This window comes from Falco peregrinus, chromosome 2 (genome assembly GCF_023634155.1).
Source record: "Falco peregrinus isolate bFalPer1 chromosome 2, bFalPer1.pri, whole genome shotgun sequence".
In the NCBI taxonomy this organism is placed as follows: domain Eukaryota; kingdom Metazoa; phylum Chordata; class Aves; order Falconiformes; family Falconidae; genus Falco; species Falco peregrinus.
Window position 1 is genome coordinate 51,587,784 of NC_073722.1, and position 25,222 is coordinate 51,613,005.

General features: G+C 40.7%; 2 protein-coding genes across 11 annotated transcripts in view; one reads left to right on the forward strand and one right to left on the reverse strand.

The window, feature by feature from the left end:
* CRMP1 (collapsin response mediator protein 1) overlaps positions 1–1,628 on the forward strand; it is a 51,459-nt gene extending 49,831 nt beyond the window's left edge. For both annotated transcript variants that reach the window (XM_005243079.3, XM_055797349.1), the window contains exon 14: positions 596–1,628. In XM_005243079.3, the coding sequence (XP_005243136.1) occupies positions 596–687 (92 nt within the window). In that variant the 3' untranslated portion in view covers positions 688–1,628. The remainder of the gene's footprint in view (positions 1–595) is intronic.
* The window catches only part of EVC (EvC ciliary complex subunit 1), an 81,054-nt gene that overhangs the window by 18,463 nt on the left and 37,369 nt on the right, over positions 1–25,222 (reverse strand). For 5 of the 9 annotated variants that reach the window (XM_055797339.1, XM_055797340.1, XM_055797345.1 and 2 more), the window contains 8 exons: positions 21,994–22,103; positions 20,535–20,745; positions 17,951–18,157; positions 17,029–17,173; positions 13,584–13,692; positions 11,495–11,621; positions 11,135–11,228; positions 9,841–9,952 (listed from right to left, as the gene is read on the reverse strand). In XM_055797339.1, coding sequence (XP_055653314.1) covers positions 9,841–9,952; positions 11,135–11,228; positions 11,495–11,621; positions 13,584–13,692; positions 17,029–17,173; positions 17,951–18,157; positions 20,535–20,745; positions 21,994–22,103 — 1,115 coding nt within the window. Of the gene's footprint in view, positions 1–8,179; positions 8,873–8,895; positions 9,408–9,840; positions 9,953–11,134; positions 11,229–11,494; positions 11,622–13,583; positions 13,693–17,028; positions 17,174–17,950; positions 18,158–20,534; positions 20,746–21,993; positions 22,104–25,222 lie in introns of those variants that run through there. The other 4 variants (XM_055797343.1, XM_055797342.1, XM_055797344.1 and 1 more) reach the window with 3 other exon arrangements.

Consider the following 25,222-nt stretch of genomic DNA (forward strand, 5'->3'; position numbering starts at 1 on the left):
GATCAGACAATATTTGGCCTGGCAGCAAGCTTGCTGTCACATTGTTTAACCTTTCAACATTTTAAAATGCAGTTTGAAGTGGGTGTGAGTTTACATCAGCTCAGTGCTCCTTTCCTCATGGATTTATGATTGCTAACATCAGATTTACTGTACTGTTGACCCACGGACACAGTAGGAACAGGTATTCTAAATCAGTGGGGCAGGTCTGAAAAATCCACTTTGCACATACATACAGGTTTTGGGATTTTTTTGTAGTTATAACGGTAATAATTTCTGTCAGGGTCTGATCTCAGTAAGGGAATCTAGTCTGTAGGCTGTCGTCCCTGCCTGGGCTTTTCTTCAAGTCACTGGAAAACAATTCCCTATGCAGGGTGAGCATCAATCAGATCCCAAACATTGAATCCTACACTTTTTATTGAAGACAACTGCAGGTAGGCACAGAAATGTGTGTTGGAGATCTGCTTGGCACTTGAGTCAAGAGAAACCAGCTGATCGCTGTTTGAGGGGAGCATAGCTATAACTAGGCATGTAAAATCTCACTGCTCATGGTTTATTCCTTCTGGTAGCTTTGTTAACTAATTTTCTGTTGTTGCAGGAGCTCAGATAGATGACAACAACCCCCGCCGTACTGGCCACCGCATCGTGGCACCTCCGGGTGGCCGCTCTAATATTACCAGTCTTGGCTGAAAAATGGTGATGGACAAGAAACACAAGGATGAAGGCTCATGGGAATACTGTCTGTTCCCTTCAGTATCTGTGTATCAAACCCACAGTTTTATTTGGTACTAATGGAAATAAAAACAGAAATGTCTTTTTTTTTCTTTTTTTTTCTTTTTTTTTTTTTTTTGTATAGGAAGAGGTGATAATAGTGTGGTGTGTTTGCTTGGAACTACTTGCCTCACAATTGTGCTTTCATGCCATAGTCACCTTAAAGCATGGTGCTTCCATTGCCCCTTTAGTGACTACAGGTTTTAGCTTCGTCTCGTAACTGAATGATGGTTCCTTTGCATCCTTTCGCTGTATTAGAGTAGTTAATGCATGTTACTGAGTTACTTATGCAAGTTGCATTCTGTGAGTGAGTCCCTTTAGAACACGTTGCCAACAATTGACTAGACACAATGCCAAGATTAATTTCCCTATTTGAGAAACACCACCAAAAACTTATGAAGGAAGAAAATGGCCATCTTGAAAGTATGCAGTAGAGTAGTATAGGCAGCTTCTGTTTCATCTTTAATTTATTATAAACCCAAGAAGCACTTCTCTCAGACACAGAAAATTATCAGGACACGTAATGACAAATGGTCTCTGTAGCACCTGTCTGTTCCCACTCGGTACGTTCCAAGTCTGTGTCCTTCTTGTTTCCATTTTAGACAGAGACATAATTTATACATACCAGTGCCATTGCCACCCCTGCAGGGATTTCTCCACCTGGGCAGTAGTGCTCTCCTTCTGCATGAGATTTTTGGTACTTACAAATAATCCAAGTTGCTGTCGGATTTTTAAAGTTTTTTGTACAAAGTTTTTCCTTTGTAATCACATGCATTTTTACTTACTCTACCGTATCAAGATCTACTAGTCATGGTTCAATTTCTGAATTCAAAGCTTGTGAAATAAAGGAAATGAATTGATGGGTAAGCGTCTTCCTCTGCTTTCCAATGCTGTTGCTCAATGATTGAAAATTTAGAATGGAGAAACTCCAGAGACATTGTCTTTAGGTTGACGTGTGAAAGAAAGAACCTCCTTAGATCACAGGGGGTGTTAAATGTATAGATATCTGCATATGCTTACTATAGCATGCCATAATCTGCCTTTATTAAATAGAGCTGATGGTAACAACGTGACGTGCTACTGATGTGACAGTGGTTGACATTGCAGCTGCCTCAGTTTTGGCTAAATGAGACCTAAATTAGCTTTCTCTCAAGACCTTGAGGTCTGCATCTGATTGGCTTTAAATGGTAATTGATTGCCATCATCTTCATCTGTGGTAAACAGAGAGCCAGTCTGCAGTGCCCCAGTTTGGCCTAAGCTGTATTTGACTTCAATACTGGTTTTCTCTGCTGACTTAATTGGGATAGCGTGTAGGGATGGCACGAAGACAACATTGCTGCAGGTAAGGTGAGGAAAGCAGGCTTGAATTCTGTCTGTGAGAGTGAAGGAAATGCTTTCTCCTTGTCTTTCTGACTCACAAGCTATGTTAAAAACCCTTTTCCATTGTTTTTTCCTTGTCTGATTGCGTCGCAGATGTGGGAGGCGTGGGGTGCTGTGAAGTAGGTCAGCAAAATACCTCCCTGTGCCTTGTGCCACTTCGCCCTTGTCTGCCCTACAAAGCTGCACCAGGATAGGCCTTATAGCAGCGTGGTGGTGCTGCGGAATGGTTTTCTCTAGCTGTGATGCTTCACCCCTTAGCTCCTATCCATCCCTTCTGTGCAGGAATAAATTCTGTTGGCACAGGGCATGTGGTGCATGCCAGGTGCACGAGGCATACAAAAATATAGTTTTGGAAAGCAGCCTACATGAAGCCCGTCATCTCATTCTGGAGTCAGTATGCTGTCAGCTCCAGCTTGCCCGGGAAAGGAACCGGTACCCTGGAAAACCCCATGTTGGTCAGCTTGGTCTGAAAACCAGGTCTGAAGAGCCAGCTTTTCTTTTTGCTTTGATTTGAACCAGTAAAGAATCACTGCAATTCAGCCTGCAGTGAACTGAACTGACTGCTCCCAAATTAAAGAGACAAATAAAGCTTTTCATGAACAATACCTTTTGCTAAGGATTCAAATCAGTGTTTCCTACTGCTTGGAGAGTGCCCTCATCCCTAGGCTTGTTCGCTTATTTGGTGGTTCAGGTATTTTATATGACATGAAGTAAAATAATTTGCTCACTCAGTGGGTCAGGATTTTTGTATGATGTAAAATAACACTAGCAGAGAAGCCTGAGGACAACCTGCCCTGGAATAACCCACAGCCTAGGAGGTAGGACAATCCTGAAATGCCAAGTATCCATCTCTGCTGTCCTGTTCCAACCCATTATGAGCGCTGAGAGAGCCAGCATCAGTTCTGGCAATAGAAATAAAGCCGGTTTGTGAAACTGAGGCAAACTTGCCATAGTGTGAAAATTTTGGAACTGCTGGTTACAATTTCCTTAGCGATTTTTCTTGTGTGTGTTTGTGCAAGTAGCAGTGGTTGCTCACCAAGGAAAACGACTCCATCTGTGAGGCTGGTCAAACCTGAGGTGACAGAAATGACTGTTGTGTAACTAGCATTGACGGATTCCACTTTTCCTACAAGCTCAACAGGATCCTAAAGCAAAGAACCTTTTGTCTACAAGCGTGTCAAGATCCACTGCTGTTAACATGCATTTATACTTTCGTGGTGATGTGTCCATGAATAAATACACGTGTGGGTGTTTGTGAGGCACTTTGTGGTTCAGTGCTTCTGTGAACAAGACTGTGCATGTCAGGTCAATGTAACTGCTGTTCCTTCAAGGAGAACTATGCCAGTGTGCTCATGATGTTCATAAGCCCCCGCAGCCTGACTGCTGCTGCTGCGAGGGCTGCAGGAAGCCCAAGGATCCTGTGCTGTGCCTGGGTCTCCCCGCTCAGGACATGCAATACTACCTGGATGTCATTCAAGCAGCATTTTTCTGGAGCACAGGTACCTTACTGCATGGTCACCAGGTGAGGTGACGGATGCCTCACCTGGATCATCGTGATACGCTACCAGAGAGATTGCTCATGGGGGCTTTAAACAAAGCAAGGTATGTGGTGCTTCTCTTCCCACCTGGAGGTCTATTTCACAGCCATGCCCCTGTCCCTACATCATTAATGGGTCCTTAAAAAAATAAAAGAATAAAATGTGCATTAGCTGGTGATTCTGAGTACATCTGCAGAATCGGAAACTGTATTTGAGCTTGTTCCCTTGTAGGAGCACCAAGCTGTGAGATGGTGTAAACTGTGGATCAGGAGCTGCTGTTAGCTGCAAGAAGCAAGCAGTGCAAAGCTTTCATGCTTTTTGAATCATCAAGCTTCAAAAAATTTGCAGCAGGGCTGTGTCCTTTTAATACCTGATAATGATGTAAAACTGGCTCTTCCCTATTGGCAACTGCAGACCTCTTAAAATTTGTCCCTATGACCAGTGTAAGAACTAGCTTTGTCAATCAAGTGATGTGGATGAGAAGGCTGCATCCAGGGATTGTTTCCCAAGTGATAGTTTGGACCAGTTCATCTGCTACCAGAGCACTGTTAGTTACGTGTTTGAATTTTAGTGTTTGTAGCAAAGCCTGTTAATTATGATGCTAAGACTGTAGCAAAGTTGACAGCTATGCCAGCCGTTACATGTTTCTCTTAGCAATATGCTGATCTTTGACCTTAAAAACTAAAAGCACAGACTGGACCAGGCCGGATGACCACCTGCTCTAGGTTCCAGTAACCAACAACATAAGCTTAAGTGAGGCCAGAAGAAAAAAGCAAACATACAATGCTAATGTTTCCCTCAGTTTCAGTGCCTTGTAATTTCTTGGGAAGCATCATCATCGTTGTACTCCGTAGCAGGCAGTTAAATTTTTTGCCATGAATTTGCCAACACCCTTTTAAACCCAAGTAAAATCTTGGCATTTATGGCTTCCTAGACCAAGGAGTTGCACAGCTTAATGCACAATGAGAAAGTGTCAAGCTCGTCTACTTGGCACCAGCTAATTCTTGCCATTTAGACCTAGCCCGTATTAAATCTCAGTGATCTAAACAAACTGATGTGAGGTTAGTTTTTTTATCGTGATTGTTGTGAAATTCACATAAGCTTTCTGCATGTATTTCAGTGGTGAGTGAGGGGTATTCAACTGAAAATAAATTGTGTATAGGAGAGGGAATAATATCTTACAACACAGCAAAAATGCAGAGTTTGGGATACTGTCGGGTATCATGTAACCAACCAAGTATTTGCAGTGATAGGGATCGTCAGGTCTCAGCCCCCCTCCCCAACTGCCTATTCTGTAATTTTCTACCACTGTGAACTGTACGTGCAAGGCTACTTTTAAATACATAGTCATAAGATACTACTTTAAAAAGCTTAGCAGCTTCTTCCTCACAACTGGAAGCAAGCCGACTGCTAATGCTTCAGTGACTGCAATGCTGTTTCTGGAAGTCTTCAGCTAGCAGAGCCAGCCTCTTGCCCCCTCCCCGATGCTCTGCAGTGCAGCAGTGGCCGCAGCTGTGATGGTGCCCAGACCAGGAGCCCTTCCAGCGCAGAGGCAGCTCCCAGACAGCACAGGGCAGGCTGGGCAGCTGCACATGAATCCCTCCATAGTCTCTGCTGAACGCATGGAAGAAACACAACGGAACTGTTGTAGATGATGATCTCTGGGTGTGAGTATAGCTCCCAAAGACTGTTGTAGATGCCATGATGGAGAAAGTGAAGGTGCTAATCTGGTGCTTGCCCCAGTATTCGGTTCCTATGTGCATGGGCTGATCAAAAGATCTTCATGTGTGCCTTAGGAGTGCTTGCTTACATCAGGAAGCTGCCCATGCTACAGTTTTAATAGGCACCAGCCTGAATGTCCCAAGTACAATTTCATTAAGTTGCATACCTCTTCATGTGGTCCAGGCCACCTCTCAGCAGACTTCGGCAGTATAAGGCTTTCCACATTCTGCTACAGCAGAGAGACTATTGTGGGCTATTTTGATTCTTGCATGATATACAATGCACTGAACAACTCTTAACACTATGCTTACAGTTTGTTTGATATATGCCCTTGTCAAAAAGCTGTGAATGAGGTTGAGCACAATCATAAACTGCTGTAGTAACTTGCTGCCCTTGAAGTTTAAAAAAGGAGAAAAAAGGCATGCATTTTCTCCCTAAATTTCTGCAGCAAGTGTTTTAGATATGTACCTGTAAAGGATGATCAAAGCTCCCTGTCAGTCCCTCCGGAATAAACTAAAGAGAGGGTGCTTTAGAGATTTACACTATAAAGCGAGTCTTTGGAGCCGTGACTGGTGCCTAGGTATCCCATTTTCCCTCATCTGACATCTCTATGCTGGAGACTGCTCTCAGCTGGCAAAACTGTTCAGCAGTTTATCTCCCAGGGATTCTCTAGGCACAATCCCTGTCTTGCGAGCAACTTCTACCATCACTTAAAACACAGGTAAGATACAGAGGTATGGGAAAGAAGCACCAAACATTTCAGTAATAAATCAGTAGGAAGGAATATTAGAATCATGGAAAGATTTAGATTGGAAGGGGTCCAGCCCCTCCCAAAATAAAAGGGGCTAACTTCAAAGTTGGGTTAATCAGGATGTTGTCCAGTTGTAAGTCTCCAAGGACGGATGTTCTGCATTCTCTCTGAATTACCCGTTCCAGCGATTCACCTGTTTCATGGCAAAGAATTTTTTCTTCCTGATGGGCAACTGGTGTGTCTGTGCTGGAACTTGTGACTATTGCAATAAGCTGTGCTCATCCGGCTGGTGATAAAGTATTTTACAGCATCAGGAAAAAAATCTCGGTCTCTGTACTGTTCTGTGTTGGCTCAGAAATAAGCAGTCACATGCATTTAAACTGAACTGAGGGGCCAGAGGTAAAAAATCCCCACTCTGCAATGACTATGCCAGGAGCAGGATACAGATACTGCCACCATGGTTAAAGTTGAAAAATATACCAATCTAACAACATAACATAATGCCAGGGGAGGGCTACATTGGATATTAGAAAAAAATTCTTCACTGAAAGGGTTATCAAGCATTGGAATAGGCTGCTCAGGGAAGTGGTTGAATCACCATCCTTGGAGGTATTTAAAAGATGTGTAGATGTGGTGCTTAGGGACATTGTTTAGTGGTGGAGTTGGCAATGCTGGGTTAATGATTCGACTTGATGATCTTAAAGGTCTTATCCAATCTAATCTATAGCCTAACATAAAAGTTGAACAGTGCTTAACTGAAAGCCAACTGTTGTGAGCTTAGCTTGGCATTTGCTACACTTGTTTCTTGGTCTAATGAAACTGTCTTGTTCAGCATCTGCCCCGCTGGCAGGGAGTGATGGCAAGTGCCATACTAAGCACAAAATCTGCACGTGTCTTTAAACAGGAGAGTGGACCCCTGGAGTTACTCAAGGAGACTGAGAAGTCAGTAACAGGGGCGAGAGTAGTGGGTGTTTTACCAGGAAGCTAACGTGCCTGTGAGAGAAGAAAGGAAACGGCCTTTTGTAGAAATTCCGCAGGGAAGTGCCCGCACCCTCCCCGGCTCCTCCTAGCTGCTCCCGGCCCACCACCCCCACGAGCAGGGGGTGAAAAGCCGCCAGCTGCCCAGGAGAGGGCGCTGCTGCCCTGCCTTTGGGGCCGTCGGAGCCGCTCCGCACCAACGGCCGGAGAAAGCCCTGCCAGCCCCGCGCAGCCACGGGAGCCGCAGGGCAGCCCGGGGACCTGCTCCGGAGGTTAGAGACCCGGCTCGGCTAATTCATTAGAGACCCCACTCAGGTGATTATAGAGATCCTGCTTGGGTGGATACGCTGCATCCTAACTGCTGCGCTGTGTGGTTTAAAACATCACCAACCCCCGTATTAAAAGCTTTCTTCTTGCCATCTACACAGAGCGCGCTGCAGGATTAAGATGTTCAAACTGAGGTAAACAGGCTGCATCCGTTTAAAAAAAAACGAATAAGCAGCAACTAAAATGCCCAGATCAGGAAGGCAGAGTAGACCATAGATCCCAAGTACTGAAATACCCGAATCAAATGCTTGAAGTTGTACAATTTATAATAAAAAAAATTTTTACAATGATTGAGGTGAAAATTAACCATTAACAATTGCGTGTAACACGCCTGGTAAAGTCATTTGTGTGTCAGCACTTTTATCTGAGGTTAACTGCAAAACTGACGTACTATTTTTCCATCAAGCACCAAAGGACAACCTTTTCATTAGCAAATGTATGTTAATTTTTAAAAGGCAGAAAATTTTAATTTCATGAAAGCTGTAAGATTGCTTAAGTGGGGCAATTTATTACACTATACAGGTGTTCTGTACAGCCAGTAAGAACTAGCTGCTTTGCATAACAAGAATTCTCACAGGAAACATAATGAGCATAACAAACTACGCTGGAAACAAAAAAGTGTCCTTAAGGAAGAGGACTAGAGTATAAAAAATGAAACAGTAAACTGGTTTTGTCTCATTCTTCCAAAAAATAATAATTTGACATCTGAGACAAATGCAAAGAAACAGATTTATAATTATCTTTGTACAAATTTTTAAAAAGCATACAACAGCCTTGGAAGCACTAAAACGTAACAAAAGAGAGACCAAAGGTCATCTTTTGATGTACCAATACCATCTGAAGTTGGTTTACATACTGTTTACATTCCTGTCTATTTTTGTTAGTCCAAAGCAGCAATCACAAAATATTAGGACTACTGCATCTACAGCTCAAAAGCAAATGGTACATCACTGTTGTAATGAAGCCTTACTGAGACGCACCGGGTACCTGCGCAACCAGCCTAGTGTGGATCTGTTCTACAAGCGCACTTTCCTCAGGTACAATCCTAATCTAAAACTAACTCCCCTCCACATTCCACAAATAATCTGGAAGGGTTTATATTAAAGACTTCCCTGTTCCCCCTTACCAAAACCAAGTGGGAATGTTTTATTGACTGCTAAAGGAAGTCGGGATTGATTCTTGGTCTGTAGCTGAAGATGATTTCTGTTGTTATTGATGTTCCCCGTTGTTCCTCAGTAAAGCAGCTCAGTAAGTATTTATACCTGCTGAGATTCCCCAGAAGCGGGCTTTGGTACCATGTTCAGACAGCTCATATAAATGCTTTTACTACCTGTTGGCTCTTTTTTTCAGCAACTTTGAGTTTTTCCTTAGTTCAGTTTCCCCTTTATGTGGGCTCTGTAACCTGTCTCTGAAAGAAATAAAGAACAAAAAAACCCAAAAAACAAAAACCAAAAAATTGTAGACAGAGGGTTTAAAATGCTACACTTCTCTCTTAAACTAAATTAATTTTTGTAAGAGAAGAAAGGCCCTTGCTATAACTCCTGCACTCACTGGTTTCAGCTGCCTCTGTTGAGGCTGCCAAAACAAAGTTGCATAAAGATAAACGTTCCTTTGTTGGGTCCCTGTTCCCTATATACGTATCCCTTGCTGGCTGTGGGAAAGGAGTGTGTGAAAAGGGTTGATGCCATCAGGGAAAGGAGCCATCTCCTCAAGTCAGTCCCAGGCTGAGGTCACTCAGGGGATAAATACTTTTCCCCAAAGGCCTGTGGCTCCTGAGAACCAACTGTTTGCTTTGCCTGTCAACAGGATTTTCTCTGCTCAATATATCAAGCCCCAGCGACCAGCTGGCTGGTTTGATCTGCCCGTAGTAATCAGCTGGCATCTTTCAGGTTTGTAGCCATTTCTTCTCTAGTTAGCACCCCAGCATAAGCCAACTGAAACATCTATCAAGAAAATCATTGTTAGAGCTGCTACCCTCATCAGCCAAAGACTGGCGCTTGCCTTTGTTCCTGAAATAAAGGTGGAAGTTGAAAGCCTAAATACCACAGACCATATTTTGGTTGCTACATGTCAGCCTAGTTCCATTGGATTCACTTGTCTCTGCTGATTTATACAGTCTGTGACTCAGGTTTTAAAAAAAATAATTAAAGGAAATTTGGAAACAGTATTTCTCATTTCTCTACCTAAAAATCAAGTTATTTATTAAATACACAGCAGCACAGACAAGCAAACTCAGATGATTTTCCTACATTAAGGAAGAAGCTCAGCTAGTGTAGGCATCATAGTTTGGGTTCGATGGACACACGGGCTTATGAAGTAGATTTTGTACTCCTTTTTATAGCTTTTCACATACCAGTCTTTTAGCCTCTACTGTACCTGCATAAGCCAGAAGTCAGTCCAGGGAGCTCTTGAATATTCTCATGAGAATCATCTTTGTCTGCTGATTCTGGTGACTGAAAGGTCTTCCTTTCCGAGTTTGTTTTTTCCCCTGAATTGTCAAATATATGTGGATAAAAAAAAAAAAAAAGAATCACAGTACAGATTGTTTGGTTTTGATCAACCTAAAGCAAAAACGTACACTCTGCTTCATACATGTTATTATTTCAAGGACATCATCCCACTTTACATTAGCCTAGCATATTGGGGTTTTTACCATTGGTTAGTTCTCACAGAGCAGACCCTGAACTTTCACACTTGCTGGACACTAGTTTCCATGAAATGCAACAGTTGAAAGCCCTATCATATATTTTCTTCGCAAGCAATTAAAAATGGCTTTTTACTACCAGCAAACAGAGTAAAAGCCCATTCATAATCTTATGTGATTTGAATCAGAACAATCTGATGTTAAAAAGTCACTGGTTTTAGGGCCCTGAGCTAAGCTTCCATGTGTGTCCCTGGGGTCACAGTGCCTACCAGGGCAAACAGCTCTGCATGCTTGAGAAACAACTGACGGGGGAGACAGACTTCATAAATGTCCAGGTGAATAATCTGCTTTTCCCTTTTGGACGCCCAATCTCAGCTTTCAGCACCTTTCAGACGTAATGCCAAATGTTTCATTCTGATAATGACAGAAGGATTGCATGGTTCACAGGATGAGAATTTGCACGCTCTACTCCAAATGGGGATCAGGAAACACAGCTGCTATTCTGACAATTTGTCCCTAAGTATCTCTTGAATAATGATTAGTCTAATTTGTTAAAACTGCAGTAAATTCATATAAATATTTCAAGTTTCCTGATTCAGTAATATTTTAAACTTTTGAGCATGTGTGTGGGAAGGTGATTCTTCCATTCTACCATGAGAATGAAAGCTGGGTGATTCAGCTTTGCTGTCCTCCCAAAGACTTAGCAGTTGAGGTGAACAGAGTTATTTCTAGAAAACATGATAAAGACAAGAAAAATAATTTTTGTTTGAGCAAGGCAAAGCCTACCTCAGTGGACACAATGAGATCTATTGGCCAAAGGACTGCTCTGGAGTGAGGAATGGTGACACCCAGCTATTCTGGTGAGCTGGGTGACCTTGGAAGGTTGCCTTATGTTTCTACATCCCGATTATGGAAATGGCATCGACAAAAAAATCTCTCCTGAAACTCCACTGTATTATATTGCAAAATACATGCTGATATGTTGAATGATGCGGGTTTTTTTAAACAGTTCAGGACTGTACGAACCTGCTGGCTTGCTCCTTTTGGAAGGCTGCTTCTTCACAGCCACTGGAACTCGGGTCAGCACAGCCAACTCACTCACAAAGTCCTGCTCTGCTTCCTGCACGAAAGGATAAACCAGAAGTCAGTTAACACAACACAGCTTGATTCTGGGTTATGTTATTCTACATGTGGCATGACAAAAAAGATGTATGTCACTGCAGAAACACAGGAAACAATATGGCTAGCATCAGGGAAGCATTTCCTAGAAGACAGCGGTGAATCTTAGCACTGATTTCAACTAGGACATCAAAGAGATCCTTACAACCTGTCCGATGTTTTGCAACAGACTGCTTCAGATCCATGAGTCATTTTACCCTGATTTACCCTTAGCTGATTCTCCAACTCAGTTTCTAGGTGATGCAATTCCAGCAGCTTCTGTTTCAGAGACTTCAGACGAATTTGCTGCTGCAGTTCAAACTGAGCCAAAACCTTCTGCTGCTGCAGCACAGTCCTGGTCAAAAGAAATTTAAAAGTACTAATGTTGTTCAGTTCAAAGGAGGAATACAATCCTGGCAAAGTATATTTACAAGGTTTTGTAGACAATTTTAACAATTCTGGCCTATCCAGCTTCTGCTGGGACAAAAAATTTTGCAGTAGATTTTTAGATGGATTTACTTATTACAATAACCTGCCTTGGCTCTCCATGGGATACAAACTCCTTTTGGAGGTAGGAATTGCAGCAGGACTTTGGGCTGTGTATGTCTGGACCTTGGGAGCTGTAGTTCAGCTCTAATGTTGAAGTCTGCTTTCAAAACCATTGTATGTTTCTAAAGTCAGCTGCACTGTCTGCTTGCCAAAGATACAAGCTGTTAGAAGATCAGGTGTGAGGATAAGGGATTAAGAAATAGGTATTTGATTCACAGGGCTCTTCAGTACTAGATTGAGACTGAGCCAGAAACATCGTAATTCAACACCTGGCAATTGGGAGCATTGACAACTATATTCTTCACTTGTTTTATTTTGTGGTTTAAAGATTAATATTAACACAGTAGAACCTGAATGGCTGCAGCTTTGCTGAATCTGTATTTCTTCTGTTCTCTTGCCTGGTCTACCTTGAAGAAATGCTATCAATCACCCATCACATTCCTCAGGGAAGGAGATCAGACAAACTGTTTCTGACATCTACACATAATTAAGTCACTCTTGTAATGGTCAATGCTTACAGAAGGTTAGCTTTCAAAATTCGCTTTTTGAACTCACACTCCTAACCCTGCACCAAGGGCAAAAGGAAATAAAACAACCTCTGTTGAGTTTAATAGGAGTTAAGACAAATTAATGGAAATTTTGTTATTAATTTACACAGGACTGGGATTTGACTGTAAAGGAAATCGAAACAACAATAGGAAAATGGAGTTGATTACTAATGGTTATGACACTAGCTTAGATACTGAACAGTTACATTTTTCAGTACCATATTTCTGCTTGCATGAAGGCCAATTTGATTGCATTTTCTTTTAAGACACTAGAATAGATTATGGGAGAAAAAACTGAGACAATGGGTAGAAGTGAATTTATATGGCAGAATAAATTATAAACTTGACAATGAATAACTAACAGATCTTTTATGAAGCCCTTTATTACATGGATCCACTTCTGTACTAGTTCAAACAAGGATGAAAAACAGAAAGCAGGCAATGATTTCTTTCAATTTGGAAGTGACAGAATGTCTAAAATAATTAACTTCTTTACAATATCAAAATTGCAGATGCTGTCTTGTTCTGGATAATAAACCAAGAGTAAAGAAATTAAATGATTACAAAAATGTATCATTTGCATGCCAAGTTGTACAGCTTTTTAAGACAACTTACTCCTTTTGAAATTGCAGGGCTTTGTGTCTGGACTCTAAGTTTCATAAAATCAGTAATGAATTAAATATGATCTTTATTTAATTAACATTTGAGGGATTCCACTCCAAATTTAGTGCAAGTAATCTTGATTGTCCAAGGCATTCACTGGAATTTTCTTGCCATTTTGAGTATTATTTATGCTTCAAACATTTTCTCTTCATTATGGTATATGTTTACTCAACAGCAAACTAACAAACACTTTTGATGTTCAAAGCAGAAAGCATGAAACATTATGAATTAGACAGCATCGGTTCCCATCCTATATTTATGTCAAGTTTCTTTTAAGATTTGGCATATGTTTTGGCATTGTTTTTCATTCTCTCTTTTCAAACTGTCTATGTATAGTTTTTCCAGCCTGTAATTAATGAGTATCAAAAAGTTTATTTAATAAGAAAGTAATTCTCTGAGATCAAAGGTTAGACGTAATTTGGCAACAGATATTTCTTCTCCATCAAAGACAAATCTAAAATGCAAACCCAAGACATTTATTCAGCTAGATATTTATAAAGATCTGCAAACACTCATGACATTTAAATACAGTCGGCAGTGCTGTTGCCTGCTCTTACCTTTGATGGACTGTGGATGATACGTTCAGCAGGCCTTGGGTCTGTTTTTCTTCCAATGCCAGTTCATTCTCTTGTTTCTTCTTAACTCTGTTCCTTTCCCCTCTTTCTGCTGAAATAATGTTTTTGTAAAATCTTCTGCTCAAAATTACAAACTCTGAGTTGCAGCAATCTTACAATTTATGTTTTGCATCAGCACACATTAATCCCTGTTCTAGGTAGTCTTTCCAAAGTTACTGCTCCTTAGGGATATCAAGTACTTCTTACACACTTGCTCTGCCACTATGATCTGTTGCACAGACAACAGTTTGTGCATCATTTAGCTGAGATGGTAATGTCACTGAAGTTCTGTTCTTACCTACTTCTCCCACTAGTCTAACTGATTAGCATGAAATTCAAAGCAGAAATTTTATGAAAAGACCTCGATATCTTAAGCAAGAACTGTAGTATCTCAACAAAAAACGCAATATAAAGAAAACCTCCGCTTGGAAGCCATGTAGTTCTGGGAATGCCTACCTTCACTGGATGTCCCCTCATTTGACAGCGAAGCATTCTGGGTACTCTTGTGTATGCTCATGCTCTGCAAGTAACTTGGTGCTTTGGGTGTATAACAGAATAGGGTACGTAACATTCATTTGGGGAGCATCAGACCACTTCTGAATGCTCAGAGAGGCTGACAGGCACCTCTCCTACCGATGGCACCATCAGGGAGCAGTTACTGAATGTATTCTAGGCTGGGCTGGGCTGGGCTGGGCTGTGATGTCTGGGCAAGGGGAGCTATTATCCACCTTTTTTTCCTGTGGCTGTGCCAGACACACCATAAATTCAGATTTACTAAGCCAAGGGATGCCCAAAGAAGCAAAATCCTCTAGCCTGACATTAAGCACAATCACTGGGACAGAGAAACCCAGAATTATGGTCCTTACTCCCATTTAGGTATCACTGAATGAAGTGCATAAGAAATTTCCTATGTGGCCATTCTAACCCCAGGGCTATCATGTAGTGGCTTTCTTGCCAACACTGTTTCTTCCATCTTGTGTTTTAGTGAGAGAGAAGTTATGAGAGTATATGGTGTGGTGAGGAGGATCACACTCTCAGTGTAGTAATCATGCTTGGAGATCACCTAAGAGATCAGCCCCTTCTGAAATGGAAGAAACATGAATGTTCTGCCTCCTGCTGAGCTTGGATGAAATGTAGTTGGCTGGCTGGCAAGGCTTAGTGTGTCCTGGCTGTGCCCCAGAGCAGAGCTCCAGGCTGTTAAGAATCACAGAGAGAAATTTAAGTGCTTCTGGGGCCAATACAGCAGCTGAAATGAGAAAGGAGTGGGATTCTGCATCACAAATTTGGACTTAGTTTAAAGGATTTACATGTACTAAAGCATCAAAGTCCCTTAGATGGCAGTGCTCACGCCCAATGTAAAAAGCACCAACAAAGCTCAAGTAGTTATCTGTCGATACTGAAAATCTCAGCTGAGCTGAAGCATGCACATGTAGGTCTGCAGGATTTCTTCACTGTAGCAGTTTATTTAATCTGTGATTTTCAGCTGGGTTTCTCTTTGGCCACCAAATTTAAACACTCCTGTTTTTATTACCAACATAAATACTCTCATCCTCCCTCATGTGTGTAGGCTTACATTGCAGCAGGATTTTCTTTTTCTTCAGTTGAAAGGAAAATGTGCTCTGCTTAGACATGTAATTGTCTTTCTTGTAGTACATGGAACACAAATACACTGAAACAGTAATATATCCACACAAACGATCAGAAAAAATAATCTAAATGAGCAACCACCAGAAGGCTGTCTGTGGTTCTAGTGAGTGGTATTCTAGGTCTCACAAACTAATGGGGAGACCAGTTGAATGCAATATGAGAACACCGATGAAACAGAACATTCAAGTGTGTAATGACATACATCTCAGCTCAGATCAGAGGAGTGCTCTGGAAGAGGCTTCAGTTTTAACACCTGCTTAAAGGAACTCAAATCAAAGGGATTTTAGACATTGTGGTTGGCTGAATCAGGTCTAAAGAGGTCTTTAGAGGGACTTTGTGAGAACTTACGTAACTGCCTTGCTAGCTGCCAATGTCTAAAATACAGATTGTCAAAAATCCCTGCAAAGATTTTGCCCTACCCTAGTACTTCAGCTTGCAATATTGAAGTCTTCAACGTTCGCAACAGGGCAGTGCAGAACAGGCTGGTTCTGTCTTATAACCAGTGAGCATATCTAGCTTCTTCTGGGGCTCACAAATCCTTCCTACCAACTCATCTCTGGATCTCAGCCTTGAGTGGATATGCCTGTTCCTCTTCAAAAACTCTTCCGTGGTTAAAGAATCTCTTCTATTTAAAATTGCTAACTCTATTTTTAGGGGGAAAAAAAAATCTATTCCGTGTGCCTCAAATACTTAGCTATTGCCATTTTGTGAGCTTGCTAACTTCATTTAATGCCAACAGTCTTCATCCAGGGGATGTGAATGTGTTTACAAAAGAAATCAATAATCATAGCTTGCTTTTGTTCTCCTCTCCTGAAAGAACTAATCGATTAAAAATAATTCCAGGAGAAACTGCCTGTATTTATGTGAAATCCAGCCGTTCATAAACCTCTTCAGCAGTTTCACAACCTGTGAGAGGGTCATGGTTGACAGGTTAAGAAATAATGCAGTAGCTCACAGAGTGTTCCAGGATGGGCAGGCTTGGCTTTTTGGTGTCTCCTCTAACGCACTTCCTCAATTTCAGAGACAACAACATTTCACTGAGCCAAAAAAAAGCAAGGAATACAAAAATCTACCCCACAAAGCTGACAGCAGTCACCTCAGAGGAAGTGTACTGCCAATGACGTTTTAAGTTTTCTAACACGGGAGCAGGGATGGCAAACCCAGATCTCCTCCCTTCTAAGGGAAAGATTCAGCTTGCAGGTACCTGTCATATACCCTCTCTCTATGCCATGAATATCTGATTCATTGATTCGTTTTATTTGCATATATTAATATGAATTACTGAACAGTGTCCATGGTAGACGTTGGCTGTACAACCTAAAACTTGCATAGTTCTTTGCTTTCTGAATTCTTCTGTCTTGTGCTGCTGTTTTCAGCACCAGAAAATCAACTGCTGGTGGTTATGACTATGGTGGTATCTCTGATCTTAGCCTGGTAAACCAGAGTTCATGGTTAAACTATAAACTCCAACACTGGGTCATCATTCTGTGTGTGTCTGCCCCAAATTTACAGAGTAACAGGGTCCTGCATCTACGACCGTAATTCAAGTAATTAACAGTAAGAGTTCTAACACTTTTCCTTCAGAGATGGAAATGGACCTACACATTCATTTTGCTTTGCTGCTTACTTTAAAGAACAGATTTCTGTTATCTTAAAAAGCAATCTTCACAGTGATAAGAACATTAATTTATCTGTTAAAAAAAACCCAGAATTATCTTATAGTTGTCAATACCATACATACCTCGTAAGGATTTCAGTTGTTGAAGCTTTTTCCCTTCATAGCCTTCTGTGATTTTTCCTAACTGTTGATAGTAGTTTTGCACCAGTCTATTGATATTATCGCTGGTCCCATACACACTTTCTACAGCAGCTTCTACCAGTCTCTCCTGCATTACACAGTACAAGTCACAATTCATTTTCTAAGTCCAAAACTTAGTTTTGATCTGTCTAAAACTGTAGATCCAATCTAATTTTGTAAGTGCCCAGAAAACTGTGAATTTTGTGCTTTAAAAATGTGGCAGGCTGAGATGCTGGAAAACAGGTATTTCTGTTCATCCATGGAACATTTCAACATGAAGAATTACAGTAAAACCTTTCTTCTGGGAAGGGGCCATTCCCCTACCTGTTCAATCACTATAGTCCATTTTTCCTGTCAACCTGACTACCAGCGAAGTAAATCAATATATGTGCAGCTCTACTACAACTTTCCATTATACAGAAAATCCAAATAGTTTGGAACAATTTATTAACCTAAGAAGCAAGTTTTATTTTTATTTAATTATTTATCTATGAACTAATATTAAACTGTTAATATAAAAATACTACTAATTAACCATAAAACCTTCATCAATAGATAGCCACCTCAATTTCTGCCTCATTTTTGTTATTCTGCCACCAAGAACTCTCTCAATTTTTTTTATGTTCCAGGGTTTGGCTTAATAAAACCTCTTTTGGCTGCTGCAGCAAGTCACTAGAAAATACTATACTTCTACGTAACTGTTACTTTGTAAATACTTTGCAAGGTACCTTCAGTTTTAGCCCACATTGTAATGGTCTCTTGCTGACAATTCTAGGTGTAGGGTAATGCATAAATGAAATTGCTTTCCATTTCAGCAAAGCAACGCTCATTCTGTTTGGAAAACCGCTAGTGAACGTTTTCATACCTTAAAGTCCTGTCCATCATTTGAACTCTTTTTTCCAGCTTCCCTTCGCGCATGCTGCAGCAGTGTCTGCCCAATCACCTGCTCCATATGCTGCTGAAGAAACTGAAGAGCTTCTTGGATTTCTGTGACTAGCTGCTGGTGAAATTCTAAATGGATTTGCTGTGTTTCTTCCTCGAGCTTCTCCTCCTCTTCCAGAATGTGGGACTCCTGGTAATCAGACAAAAATATAGTACTGCCATTTAAAAAGGCTGAAAAACAACTTCACTTTAAAAGAAAGTCCTATACCCATTCAGAATGTTACTGCTTTAATACTCAGAATATTCTTTTTTATATATATAAAAATATTGGGAAAGGTCATGAACGTGTTTAATAGCACTTGGAAACCATTTGCACTCTTGGCATATACAGCATGCTGTGGTGATAAGTTCTACAGCTTATCCACACATTTTTTAATTTTTAACCTGCCATCTAATAGCTTTGCTCGGAGGTCTCTTCTTTTATTAGAAACAAGTGAAAAATTGTTCCCTACTCACATATTTCATGCCAGCTTTAAAACCTATGATAATCCAGAAGATACCTCTGTTTTAGGCTGAAGAGTTCTAGTCTCTTGAGGTCTTTGGACCATCCTTGCCATCATTTTCTATGCTTCTTTTTAAACGCACTCTCCCTCTACGCTCTCTTTAGCACACAATAGTATACACTCACCAGCACAACCTGTTCTGTCTGCGTCATGTGTATTAGTCTTCCATAGATTGCCATCTATTGAGTTGCTGATGTCCTTCTTACACTAATATTCTCATTTAAGGCTAAATAACATTAAATTACTCTGGGGGATTTGACAGTACCTATTTGATGCCCTCTTGGAAATAAGTAATGCAAGTAGAAAAAGAACCTGCTCTGTGCATATTCATCTGTCAAAAATAACGATCTCTCTATTAACGATGGGTTATTCTGACATGTCTTCTTTTATAGCTTATACATATGTTTTTGACTATTTTTTTTAGACAGCCAGAACTTCATTAAATCATTTCTCTTTTTCTTTTAAGAGACCTAATGTCATGTTATCATGTCCAAGCTAGGATTCTTTAGTGTTTCACATTTTATATGAAATCAAGACAGACATGACACTGTCTACCAATCTATAATTAGCCCAAGCTAAAAGTAAGTTTAGTTCAAACAACACGGCATGCTAAAACTCTGGCTGAGTATCTGTACATTAACTTTTTCCTTAACTCCTTATAATAGGTTCTAGTTTTGGAGGTTGTTAGTAACATTGTTTTGTCTCTGACTTTTCACAATTCCTCAGTTAGGCTCTACTCCTTTGGCAGCAAGGATCTTACATGTGTACTGTTAGGTACTTCCTTGTGAGATGGGTTTGAGCTAGTGCTAGAAAGAGGCTGTAATGGAGAGAGGCCAAAGAAACAGTAATACCTGGGGACGTTTCATTTTTGTTAGGGAATGCAGTGATTGCATCAATTAACATCCCTGTGGGAGCTAAGTGAGAGGGAGTAGTGGGAAGCACATAAGAGGAATGCAGTCGTATGCACTTGTATTATTTTATATTTTATTTCTTCTGAAAGTTAATGAGATTTTGAGATTTTCATACTTAAGAGGAACTACTTTAACAGAAGTATCAAACATGAAAATGGCAGCTGACAGAATTTCCTTATTCCTCTTCCAAGTGGAGAATTAGGGGATTTATTATGCAAATCAGAATTAGAGGGATGCAAAATATCTCTCAGCTAATTACACAGTGACAGCATGGAGCACAGAGCTGCAAAGTCTCAGATAGGTTCAACCCATATGTGCAGCAGCAGTGGGTTGGGCAGAGACTATAACTGACACCCTCCAGGAGTGTCCTCTGAGGCTGAAATCTGAAATTCCGTGGTGTTCTAGGTAAATGTCCAATGCAGATAGGTAAATAACCAACACTTGATGGATTAACCCTAAAAATTACAGTCACAAACAGATCTGAAAGCAACTGTGGGAACATCAAGTCTAAAAATCCATTAAACCTTCTCCCATCTCCTTGACCTCCAGAAGCCAGATTATTTAGAAGGTGGTCAGGGAAATGGATACTGAGCATTTCATGGACAGAGGAAGAAGAATGAAAAATGATGGCAGTATAGAAGGACTTGCTAGGTCTGGTGGAGGGAAGAATTTCTTTGGATGCTCAAGTAAGAATTATTCAAGTGCGTATTACAATCCCTAGCAGAATTAGTAGGTGTTTATTTTACTCCAAAAGCAGTAACTTGTGTAGAAGTCCTCTATGTATGCTGGCATGCCTTCTTTCATTGGTATTTTCACATAAAATAAACAGCTAAATAAGATACGATAACACGTATCACAGCTATCCAGTAGATAAACGAGGTATTAGGGAATTTAAAATGTCTGCCCAAACTAAAACAGGAACTCTCGGGCACCTCCTATGCCAGCAGTGGGTACATTTTTGACAGAGAGTATTTTCCTTTCTATTTGGAACTTGAACATTTTTATTTTTTGTCATTTTCTACGGCAACTTCTAATGCCAGACATCACAGCATATGAGACCTCTGGAGAAAAACTACCTGGACACTGTACTTACCACTGCCTTTTGTAACTGCCACTGGTCCTCATCTTGGCAGGGGTAGGATCCCTTCTGCAGGGCATGTTGTTCTCTCAGTTCCTGAAGCAAGCTCTTCTTTCTGGACAGTCTCATGCAGGCCAGGGCTGCCATTCCAACTCTTCGGAGGGTTAACCTTCTGAGTACTGAACACAGCAGAAGCCGATGTTTTTGCAATATATAGTTAACAGACCTGTAAAAGGGACCATTAAAAATCAATCAGATAACCTGCTTGCTGATTTGGCACACTTGTGTTCATCAGTTGACGATGACAAGTTACTATTCATTCTGTATAATGTCTTCTCATACAAAGCATGCCTTGGAAAGCTGTTCAGGTGTGAAGAATGGGTACTGCTGCGATAAACTTATAGTTCTGTTGCACTGAAGTTAAAAATAGGAAGAAAACAGAAAATCTATAATTACATAACAAAAAGGTTGGTTTTTTTAATAGGAGACTTGAAATAAGATGAAAATAGAATGTAATCAGCACCACAGGGAAGTTATTTCAAGAAAATGCAGGACAGCATATCCTTGGATTAACAAGGAGGCACACTCCGAAGAGGCTAGTGTTAGCTGCCAGGGCAGACATGGCTGAAGCAAGTTTGTGGTGAATTTTAATCAGGAGAGCAAATTTAGAGGTTGATTCTGGACCAGGTGAGTGAAATCTGTGTGCACATTTTTGATGACATTGTGCCTGTGTATATACAAGGCATTGTAAGCTCTCTAGATACCTAATGTTGGGAAATATTGCAGTCGCAGAACGTGAAAATAGTTTGAAGTGAAAAGTAGATCCAACATACAGGAGTGCAATGGCAGTAATGCTAATATTCCATATAGACCAGTTTTCAAATGCTCTGATCTTTGGTCATGTGAAGACCATGGTAAATGAAGCCATTTGTTATTGTAAACAAAACAAGCCAGGTAACACAGAATTGTGGGTTTTTGAGAACCAACTCTATCAAAGAAATGTTAAGCTGTGAGATAAAACTAAAAGTTTCCTTGGTGGAAATCAACACAATGCAAGAGAGGAATCGTTATCATGCAAAGTGATGGTCAGTGGTACTGTAACAGCAGAAAGCAAGGGCAGAGCTCAGTGGTGCTGGACTGAACATTTCATCTTGAAGAATATCCAACTCCAATGTGACATAAAGAGTGCAAAGAGAGGCTGGTTCAAGATTAGAAATCACTCACAAACATAGGAGTATATACACAGAAAGAACACTACTTGACAAATCACAGAAGACTCTTTCTACTTACCAGAATTCATTATATCCTTGGGTTTTTTTAGATACTCAGACAAAAACTAGAGTAATTGCCTCTTTGTCTGAAGATGCTCATAATCCCTCAACACTGCTTTCCACAATGTAATGTAGACAAGTTTTTATCTGTGCATGCAGCAGTGCGTTTTTACCCCACTGCTTACTGACAAAACTATACTTACTCATCACTGAGGCACCCTAGTCTGCTTACGACACCTTGAATTATCTTCTCTTGTTTCTCAGACAGGTGCTTTTGCATCACAGCAGACAGAGCATATTCCTTTATCCATAGCTAAAAGCAGGGGGAAAAAATTACAATCATAAGATACACTGCTTTCAGTCATTCTAGTCACCCCATTAGTAAACAGTGGTTTATTAGATGTTAATTTTGCTAAAAAAAAAAAAATCAACCCCCTCCTCCCAGAAACAAACTCATGCTGAATTAAAATTATTCTACTTAGGAGTATTTTTTTTCTCAGTGATCAAAGTCTTAAACAAAGCTCACTGAAAAGAAAGAGTGGCTTTGCACTGGTTTGGATCAACCCTGAGCTGTCTCCTACAGATTTTCCAGTTTCAGCAACAGAGGAACAAGATACAAAGAGCACAAATAAATTTTGTGCCATAAAAGGCACAAAATATTGCATTGACTCTTATAAGCAAGTTGCTTTTTGTTTGGTTTTTTTTTCACTAGTAGAAAATGTAATTGTTATTTTCACTGAAAAGAATAAAGATACCATCTTCCATCACACTTTTGTGTATAGTACAGTGTTGATGGTTACAAATGGAGGCTGCATGATCAGGTTTATGCAAGTTCACAGCTCCTTCAGGGTGATATTTAGATCAAATAATTTAATCTTTGAATGTTTTGATGGATTTGCCATTAGACTGTAAACTTTTTGGAGATACAGACTTCAAGATTTTGTTTAGCATATTGCCAGAACTTAGTAATAGTTTTGGAATAGTAAGTCATAAGATGAAATGGTTGTAAGGCCCAAACTCCATTACTGTGAGATTAAAAGTATATTTTAGGCTACACTGGCAGCTGGATAAATGCAGGTTGCCTGCAGACACATGCAGAGCCCTGAATTAAATACAATACTCAGGCTCTCTGACAGCTTCACTTCATGTTCTGGCTTCATTCAGAACATGAGGGACTAAATTTTCTATTATTGCAGACAGCAAGGTTTCACTAGATCAGTATGCCTAGCAAAGAATTAGATATGCAATTGCACAATTGTTAGTGTCAGGAATTAGGGGTGGTAATGGGCCTTCCTACAGGATTTCATAGTTTTTCCCTTGGGAAGCAGTGACTTGTGCAGGAGAGAGGCTTTATCTGTGAGCACAGAATGAACTCCCCCTGGAAGTGCAGAACACCAGAAACCACATAATCTTTGGCTTTAAAATAAAAATGTATTTCTTTTCTGGATAGCGCTTTCTCTCTTGCATACACAGCCACACATCTAATTGACCCCCCTCCATGCAGAAAACCTTACCAAAACACATGCTCCTGAGCAGTACACCTGAGAAAGACAGATGGGCAGTCAACAACAGGTGACAGATGGAAAGAGTACAGGTGAGCATGAGCAGCACAGCCTGAAAGTCTGTAGGGTGCTGGGGAGCCCACCAGGCTGCTCTTGGAAAGAGCCGCAAGACATAACTGTGTAGCCAGACCTCAACTGATTTGATCCTTAGAATCACAGAGCACAGCTAAGCCCAGTGCCTTCTCTGACTGCATGCTGCTAGTGTCAAATTAAGGTCTATCAGGCCTCCAGGTATCATCATGACAGATGGCAAAAACTTGCTTGCAGTAATAACTGCACCAGTATTTCCCTTTAGCAGCTCTGTGGATATGGCTTTCTAGTGTTTCACACCTCTCTGCATAATGCCTCGTAGACTCATCGCATTGTGTATTTTAATGTCTCTTTCAGCAGTCAAAAGAAGGGCTAAAAATAACATTTTACCTTCTAGAAGGATTTCTCTTTTCAGTGAGAGACAGGCTGTGGCTCCGATGTGGCCTCCCATCAGATTTTGGAGACCTGGTTATTCACTGAGAAGTCGCTCTTGAAGGGCCTGTCTGTGCACTTGCTGTCAAACAGCATGAGGGTATAGACCACCAAGACAGAGAGGACAGGAGACATCTTCTGAATTACAATTGGAATGGTAAATGATATAATATTGCAGCCAAGAACCCAAAATTTAACACTTCTGCTGCTATCAGTATATCCTATGCAAAAAGGTACTCAGGATGATAACAAAGACAGAGATTGCAGTCTTTACTAACAGTTTACTTCTGTTTAGGGAGAAATAGCCTAGTTCTGTAATGATGAACAGTTTCTTCTAAAGGAAAAGAATGAGTCGCCTTTTCCATTTAGAGTGCATTTAAGGTAAACTGTATGCAGAATTTATATAAGGTCTCTTCACCTCCCTGAGACCAATGGAAAGATCAGAATACAGCAGTAAATCCCCCTGGCACACAATTATTAAACTGAACAGCACAAGTATATCAGCCATATAAGTAGGAAGAGAACAAAGAGGAAAGGAGGGGAACTATTACACATTTAAGAATAAGGAAGACTGAGATCTGGACAAAATACTAAACCAGTGTTTTCTCTCAAAAGTCTCTTCCTAATGGGAAGATGATCAAGAAGTGAAGGATCAGAAAGATCAGCTGGGAATACACAGAATATTTTATGTTTTATTGGAAGAAACGCTTCAGCAGCTCACTGGGATGGGATGTGAGGGCTAGGTATTTTCCATCTCCGAAATACTAGAACTCATGGATACAGGCACAAATGCACCAGCAAAGATCCTCTGGGAATCTTAATTTGAGGCTGCTGGCGTATGGCTGAAAAAACGCAAAACAATTATTTCATCAAGACAGATGGAAAGGTCAGGCTTTGTGCTGTACCAATCTTCCAATGCTGGGACAAATTGCCAGGTGTCTCTCTAAGCTTTCCTGATCTTGGAAATGGCCTTACTTTGCTCGGACACAGACTCAGTGGCTGGAACAGAGCTCAGGCTCCGATTCCTGCATTTAACCAGTAAAACCAGTGACAAAAGCATGGTAAATGCGGAGGAGAGTAAAGCTCCAACAAATGAATGTCTGGCTTCCTGAAGAGTCATTCCAACGGCTATGAAAAAAAGAGTATAAAGCAAAGAGAAAGAAGTAAAACGCACACAGTGTCAAAACTAGTAAACAGATGCCAATTCAGCTTTCTGGGTGTCAAGCAATGATGAGGGAATGGATGGAAATCTCACCCCTTTTTACTCTGTAAATTTCTTGTTTTGCTTCCTGGCAACAAGACCTGCAGCACTGTTAATGTTAGGTATTACTCTCCGACAATAAAGATGAGGAATATGCCTTTCATAGGTAATGAAGTCCATAAAGTATTTTGAGTTAGATCTCAGATA